This window comes from Lygodium microphyllum, chromosome 22 (genome assembly GCF_053477565.2).
Source record: "Lygodium microphyllum isolate KBCC chromosome 22, Lygodium_microphyllum_v1.1.10, whole genome shotgun sequence".
Lineage (NCBI taxonomy): Eukaryota > Viridiplantae > Streptophyta > Polypodiopsida > Schizaeales > Lygodiaceae > Lygodium > Lygodium microphyllum.
This window is the reverse complement of record NC_141156.1, coordinates 96,381,769-96,389,850: the sequence shown is the minus strand read 5'-3', so window position 1 is coordinate 96,389,850 and position 8,082 is coordinate 96,381,769. Positions and strand designations below refer to the sequence as shown.

General features: G+C 40.6%; 1 protein-coding gene across 1 annotated transcript; it reads left to right on the top strand.

Moving 5' to 3' along the window:
• Nucleotides 1–6,266: 6,266 nt before the first annotated feature.
• Nucleotides 6,267–7,278, top strand: LOC148017424 (pentatricopeptide repeat-containing protein At4g33990-like). The gene is made up of 2 exons (XM_087662749.1): nucleotides 6,267–6,974; nucleotides 7,135–7,278. The coding sequence occupies exons 1-2, from the start codon at nucleotides 6,267–6,269 to the stop codon at nucleotides 7,276–7,278; spliced, it is 852 nt and encodes a 283-aa protein (XP_087518875.1).
• Nucleotides 7,279–8,082: the final 804 nt, after the last annotated feature.

Below are 8,082 nucleotides of genomic sequence, written 5' to 3'. Positions count from 1 at the left end.
AGAAAGATTTGGTTTGAATGTAACTAAACTGAGATCAAAGAACCATGCTCTAATACCACTTTTCATGAAGTAAACAAGGAGAGAGAAGGACAAGAGAGAGAAAGACTATTGAAGGGAGAGAGAGAAAGAAGAAACATAGAGAAAGAAGGAAAATAGTGAGAAACACTAGAAGAAGGGAGAGGAAGAGAGAAAAAGAAAGAAGATGGCATCCATGAAAGCTTTAGGAGAGAGATAAAGCAAGAAACACTTGTACTATATCAAAACTGGGTACAAAATGATTAGTATCTTCAACTTTTATACTTGCACCAAATCCTATGTACCGTATTTCGCATCCTTTATAGCAAGTAATGATGCTATTTGGTACCTCAAGAATGAAACTAATTGGTGAATTAGACAAACATAACAATGCTCCATTCTTTAGGCATAGCTAAGGAGCACATTTCAAAATCATGTAGTAGTGTAAACTTCTTATGTAACCAAAATCATATTAGTGTGTTGTGTTCAAAAGGAAGAGATTATGACTAAAACACTAAACTTATAAAGGATGGATGAAACTAATAATTTAAATAGCTTTTTAATACTCAAGGTTAAATTTTTTTACACTTTATGGGACCCAAATAAATTGGAACCCTAACTCTTTTGTTTCAAGGGAATGGAGTGATTTCTATGCTTTATTAGTTAAGGAAAAAATAATCACTCTCATTGAGCCAAGTGAAAAACATATGAGAGTTTTCCAAGCGCAAAATTTTACTTTGTTTAAGATACACCCACTCATCCTAAGGACACAACTTTCATTGAGACTAGATAACCATAATATTACTTCAAGATCGTAGGAAGCCATAGGTTTGATCACAAGGTTAAGGCTATGGAATCTTGTTTTATGACATATAATACAGAAACCTCTAATCGGTTGGATCCTTTACCTCTTGCATGTCCAATAGGTGTTGTTAGGGATAAGGAATTTGATCAAATATTAAAGGCACAACCTTTCATTATCCCAACTAAGAGGACCTACCTTATAGGTTGCAAAGTTCACATATCCAATGTGTTGATGATTTTGTCCATCTATCCTTGGCTTCTCTCTTTAACAATGTGAAAGTTGTTATCCTCCTTATAACAATTTGATTCCATTTTGAACTTGTATAACTAACTCATTTATCAGAGCTCTCATGATTCTCTTATAGTTGGTAATGAATCTACTGAATGAACCAAAGGAAAGCAATGCATAGTATGCAATTTTGTTTCTTCCTTTCATGGTTTATACTCTGGATTGTGTCCTATAGGGTCACCTCTTTTAAAACTTCTTCATGTGTTCTCAAAGGTGACTAGAGAGAACATGAACCCTTTGGGCATTCATGCCTATTGAGAAAATAAAAACTCTATTCTTATGTTTGTGTGTAAAAAGAAACATAAAGGATGTCTTCAAAGTTTGGTGATGACAAATGATGTAATCATCTTAGTATTACTTTGATGCATAAGCATGAGGGTTCCAATGTTGGCTTGGATTTATTCTTACTTTCATCTCATTGCACTGAGAAGTTGTTACTCAAACCAGATGATACTTGTGGAGTTATTCTTACTTTTATCATATTGCATTGTGAAGTTGTTACTTAAATACGATAAAAGTAAGAATAACTCTAAGCCAACATTATATAAATTTTTGGCTTGATCTGGACTATGGTGCTTGCTTTTCACACACGTGATTTGTAAAGGTCACCCGCTATAGGCTAAGAAGGATTTTCGTATGTGTCATAGCATTACAGTCCTAATTAACAAATGAAAGTGAAAAGAGGATTGGAAGAGGGAGAGGGACTATAAGAAAGTGTAACGTGCCCTCCCATTGGCTGTCTAGGAACCCTTTTAGTGGTCTATCGAGAAATAAATCTAAGCGTCGCTACCCCGCACTCCCATGGAATGTTCCGAGTTTTGTCACCTAGGGTTTTCTGAATTCGCCTCACATCAGAACATTCATGGCAGGATTGACTTGAAATTTGGGCTCCTAGTGGCCAAGGTCTCCTAATAGCATTCTAGTGTCGGATCTTGGACATGCTACTTTACGTAGAGATACCCAAGCAGAAGCAGACCCATGCCACACTTGGTTCAAAGAGAATGGGAAATGAGAGGGATGCGCCGCTCAACCTCTCTACTCGTAGGGGGCATAGTCCCATTTTGGTCCCCTAAAATGGCATGAATCGGGTTCTAACCTGACAATACCTAAAGTGTAACGTGTCCACCTGTTATCTTCAAGACACGTCTTAGCAGTCCATCGGAAAGGATGTCTAGAAAGCTCCACCCGGCACTCCCATGGAATGTTGCGGGGTTTGCGATCTAGGACTTTCCGCGTATGCCACGTAGTAGAAGTATTCTGGCCGTTCCCACTTAGGACCGACCTGAATTAGGGTTTTTCCTATTGGTCATTTCCTAACGGCAACTAGTATCGAACCCGAGCGAACTACTTTACGTAGAAACGCCAGGTTCGAAGTGGATTCACGCTGCACTTGGTTCAAGGAGAATGGGAAACGAGAGGGATGTGAAGCTCAACCTCTCTGCCATAAGGTATAGTCCCATTCTGTTCCCCTAAAATAGCATAAATCAGGATCATTTATAACTTAGACTCTAGGTCAACGCTCTTGCTATTCGTGTTCTTTGAACAATCTTCTTACTGTCCATCATGATTGAGAAAAGTTCCCGGCCAACCGGGACCACCCATCCATAGGACGGACCCATGGCCACATCCTCCGCACTTTCCTCAGGTTGTTTAGTTATTTAATTACCTAACACATTTACTTAGAAACACAATATTAGTGAGTTTGGGAATCTCCCAATTCTCATTTTTTGAATACTAAAAAGGTGGCACCCGGATAACCTAGCCATAAGTTTCTCAAAACTATATGATCTGACCTATCATTGGAAAGCACTTGAAAAATGGAATCTATTGAGCGATAGAGCGCTTAATTTGGAGTTATAGTGTTCATGTTATGACAAATTCAAAGATTTGACCACATGTCCCAAACTTAAGGAAATTTCCCATATTCCCCAATATGGTGTTTAGACATGTATCAATCAGCTTCCTTAATTAGGCCGTTAGGCACTGGTTCCTTCACGTAATCATAGCACTTGACATAAAAAAACAATGTCAAACAAGTTCCTTTTCAATAGGTTATCATAATTATCTTTGAAATACATAAAGTCTAGCCCGTAGGATTATCCATAATCCGCCCGAAGGCTATCCAGCAATCCACAGGGATCACTAATCCAAGATTCAACCAGTAGACTAGTGTGCGGGCCTCGAGATTCAATCCCATGTCACGTTGGCCTCTTATGCAGGGCTCGGAAGGCGAGGGATTTACGGTCAGAGCCCCCTCTGGCACCCAAGCATCCTCCTGCTCCAAGTAGCGCTCAACGGAGAGACCTCTCGCAGCGGGTTTCGGTCCACCTTTCTTGCGCGGTTAACAACCCCCTTGGTTAGGGTTCGGCAAGTAGTCGGGTGTCAGTGAAGCTGCCTCTCCCTTTAGGCCTTCAACCTGAAGCATTAGATATCCATTTATCCTTTAATTCTTTGAGCAAACAAAGCAAAACAATGCTCTTAAAACTGTTACAAGCACAATCATTACCATTGGTCGTTATTTTTGGCCAACTGCTAAGGAGCGAATCCTTCTTTCCAAATGCATCCAGCACTTGATCGGGGATCAATTGCGACTTGGCAAGATCCCCAAGGGTTTGTTTGTTAACCCTATATCCTTGGGTTAGGACCGTACCCTATTAACCCGACTTAATCAAAATCTTAAGTTCTATTAGCAATGAATATGTTATTCCAATTCACTGATTGGTCTTTTGCTTCAAGAAAATATCTAATCCCCGTATCTTGGGCATTTTACCCAAGAAAGGTACTATATCAGGACAAATATTCATCCTCTTGCAAGATAAACTTGCGTAAGAATCTGCCAATCTCATTCCGAGGAATTGGCCATTCCCTTGTGATCAAATCACAAGATCATGCGACTCTGCAACTTGTTGCACAAGTGTCGCATCAACTATGGGACTATTCTAACCATCAACGGTATCTTCTAATCACGGTATCATGATTAGATATAACAATCCGTTCCTGATTGCATTAGGCCGACATTGTCGGTCCTAGGGTTCCGAGTTTCATCTTTTTAGCGAGAGATTCTTAGGAAAAACCCTAGATCACTTCTCGCAAGTATGTTCCAATGTCTCTATATTCCGTGAATGTGGGCAAGTCTTTAGGGTATAGGAGTTTCAGCTTTGGTAATACGACCGACTAGGTAATGTCCTCAACGTGCTAACCCTAGTTAGCTCTTTGGGATATGTTGCATTGAATTAACCCTTTCTAAATGAGTACCTTGCGGTTTTAGGTGTTTAGGTTTAAACCAATTTAACTTGTCTATTCTTGAAGATAATTACGCTACCATTTCCCGTAACCACGTGATTCATTGCCTGCGTATAAGTTAATTTACAAACCCTAACTTTTCGGGCTAAGATCAAAGCATAGGTTAAGTTATAGCATAATTCCAATTGATCATCCTACAACATGCAAACAAGATTCATGCTACTAGGCTTTAGGATTTTATGTTTAAACATGCAGCCTTTTTCTATTTTTATTTCCAAATGAATTTGTCGTATGCAGAACTTACACAACCTTTCGTTGATTTGAGTTTTTAGGCCACTTGCCTAGAGTTAAATCTTCTTCATGCAACCCCAGCAATTTCCTACGGTTGCTAATAACTTTCTTTAAGAATCCTTTCGAAAAAGATTTTCAATAATGCGATATGTGGTTTATTTCTTCCATGCTTAATCGAACTGTACTATCATAATTCCATTTTGTAAAAATGGACATTAATTAATCTAATTTTATTTCTTTGCAATGCATAAAAACCACTTGCTAGAACTGCATACTAGAACTGCATAGAAATCTTATGCTTACTTTATTTTGTTCGTTTTATTGAAAATACTAATGACCAAATTCTTCCATCGTGAGCTATTTAAATCGGAAAATGCATCTTATCTCCAAAAATGATCCATGTACGATTGAATTATAACGACGTAAATCAAAATTAGGAAGAAAAACCTGAACTTGTGGTGAAATGTCCACATGGATGCTAGGAGACGATCCTCCAGCGGTTGCGCCTTGTGCTTTCTTAGGAGCCATCGCGATTTCGGCCTTTCCGCCTTGGACACAGATTTATGATGTTGTCTGTCTCCTTTGCACACGAAACTCCCTTTGTGATTCCACCGTCCTTCAGAATCAAACCTTAGAAATGGAACTTATTAATTTCTCCTTCCTTTCATAGAAGCTCGGGGTGCAAATTGTCTACACGGGAAGGGGTTTAGCACTTGGGCTAATTGGGAGATTGTAGGAAATCCAAGAGGGAAAAAGGGCTTAACGAGGCTTTTTAAAGGCCTCGGATAGGACTCTACGGAAATGGGGGTGCTATAATGGACTTTGGCGGATTGGAAAAAGGGGGAAAAGGGTGAAAAAGACCTTAAAGAAGAATTTTTGCAGAGGGGGGGGAACCCATGGGAATGGGGTTTAAATCCCGGGGAGGGTGGAAAAGAGGTTATAAAACCCTTCAAGAGGAAGGCTAAATAAAGCCACGGAAGGCCGCGGGGGGGGGGGGGGGGGGGGGGGTTTCGTAAAGCCCACGTGAGCAAGGGCTAAGAGGAAGCCCACTAGTAAGAATTTAGGGGGAATGGAATATGAAAGGGGGCTTAGGAAGTCCCCCTTGGAAGCTTTAAGAAGCTTTAAGAAGCTTCTGCCAATCGTGGAGAACCCACGTGGAGGGGAGAAAAAAATCGAATAAGGGCGGTAGGAGGCGATTCGATGGCGGTAGGGCGATCCCCAGTGGTGGCGACGCTGTCGCGGCAGATGCGACTCTCTCCTCTCCCCTTCAACGGTGGCGTTTATGGCTCCTCCCCTCCACTCTCGACGCAGCGTTGTCGTATTGCTGTGCATTCGAGGTGTGAAAACCACCCAAAAGTTGTGTGTGTGATTTGATACTTTGTACATACTTAGTCGTTATGTTTGCTCTTTCATTCTATGTGGAAAATATAGTGAAGAGGGTTTGGAGCAAGAGGAATTAATCAACAATGCTCTGGTTGACATGTATGCTAAATGTGACATGCTTGTAGAAGAACAAGGAGTTTTTGATAGATTGGTAACTCGAGATGCAATCTCATGGGCTACACTTATTTCAAGATATGCCGATTATGGGCTTTATGAAGAAGCATTGAGTCACTTTCAAGAGATGCAGTTGGAAGGTGTGTGTCCAGATGCAGTCTCGTGGAATGTCATAATCATGGGTTATGCTGAGCAAGGAGAGTGTGATAAAGTGTGCAAACTTGTTTCCAAAATGCAAGAACAGGGCCACTTACCTGGCAGCACAATTCTTGTCTCAATGTTGAAAGCTTGCGGTAATGCATCAGCTTTGGAAATTGGGCAGAAGATACATGCTCAAGTTCTCAAGGCTGCACCCAGCAACATTGAAGTTGATCTGGCTACAGGTCTTATTGACATGTATGGTAAATGTGGAAGCATGGTTGATGCTCAGAGTGTGTTTGATGGGATGTCTAAACAGGACTTGGTAATGTGGAATGCACTGATTACTAGTTATGCTCACCTAGGTGAGAGTGAAGCTGTCTTCCTTATGTTAGAGAGAATGAGGGAAGACAATATTCAACCGGATGGAGGTACATCTCTTAATATGCTTACTGTGTACAGTCATATGGGTTTTGTGGACCATGGTCAGAAATATTTTGAGCTGATGAGTAGCCGGTATGGCATTGGTCCAAGTATTAAGCATCAGAATTGCTTAGTTGATCTGCTTGGATGTGCTGGCCAGCTAGACGAGGCTGTTGTATCAGTAGAAAATATGCCTTCTAAACTTGATGACATGGTGTGGAGCACTGTGTTGGGTGCATGTCAAAAGTGGGGTGATGTAGGGCTCGGAAAACAGGTATTTGGACCACTACTGTATATAGGTGAGACAGTTTGAAAAGGTCTTGACAGAGAGCACAAAAGATCTTGAAGGTAACAACAGGAGTTTTGAAATGCATAAACAGATGCCTGTGCAACAGCTTTACTTTTTCTCTTGTATGTTGTGAATAAAATTGCAGAGGGATACATTGTTTGTTCAAGATTATCCTCACCATTTGTTGGTATACACATCTGGTAGCAAACCTGGGAAACCTCAATTGGGAGTGGCTGGGGCCACTTTTCTAAAAAAAGAGGAACCTAAAGAAAAGCAAAAGAAAGGATAAAAAACGATGGAAAAAAAAAAGTAGGATGGACTGTGGTGGAAGAAGGGAACGACACGAATTCAAATGTTTCTGAGTGGACGAGGGGGGGAATCGATTCGGCGACAGCAACTATTGCTCCTATTTTTTTTGGGAATTCCGGTGACATATGGCAGGCCAACATGGATGTGCATTGAACAGTGTTTGTCCTGAATCCTTGCGAGACAGTTTAATTGACAATTGCCTTCATCAACATATAGCAAGCCAACATGGACGTGGTGTAGAGACGCCATGATCACAAACACCTATTTGAACTGAAGTCTGCAATTTAGGCATTCACCTATAGCAACATGACAATTCTAGTGATTCAGCATTCGTTAGAGCTATAGTCAGAGCTCTGTTTCTGCACAAGCACAGGCTCAGTTTTTAAACCAGACAAGAAGCTTTACTTCTCATATGAACCAGGAAAACAGGCCACAAGTGCTGTGAGGATCAAAAATGTCAGCCGCTCACCGATTGCTTTCAAATTCCAAACAACAGCTCCAAAGAGTTGTTTTATGTGACCTCCTAGCGGTGTTCTTTCACCTGGGAAATCTATCGTTACAACGATTGTAAAATTCATCTAGCATGCTAATTGAGTGCACAGAAAGTAGATCGAAGATAAGTTTAAGATTGTCAGCTTAAAGATGGTTGAAGGAGTTAAATTCTCTCTCGAAATTTTTGATGAGTAGAAGGACCTTGTAGTTGTAGAACAAATCTTATGTGTTAGATTCCTCGATCCCGATTATCCTACTTCTGAACTTGAGAAGCTAAAAATTGAAATTTTTG

Excerpts from the sequence above, each read along its gene's own strand:
- LOC148017424 (XM_087662749.1), top strand. The coding sequence starts at position 6,267 with ATGCAGTTGGAAGGTGTGTGTCCAGATGCAGTCTCGTGGAATGTCATA. Across the intron at positions 6,975-7,134 it reads ATGTAGGGCTCGGAAAACAG|AGGGATACATTGTTTGTTCA; the intron begins GTATTTGGACCA and ends ATAAAATTGCAG.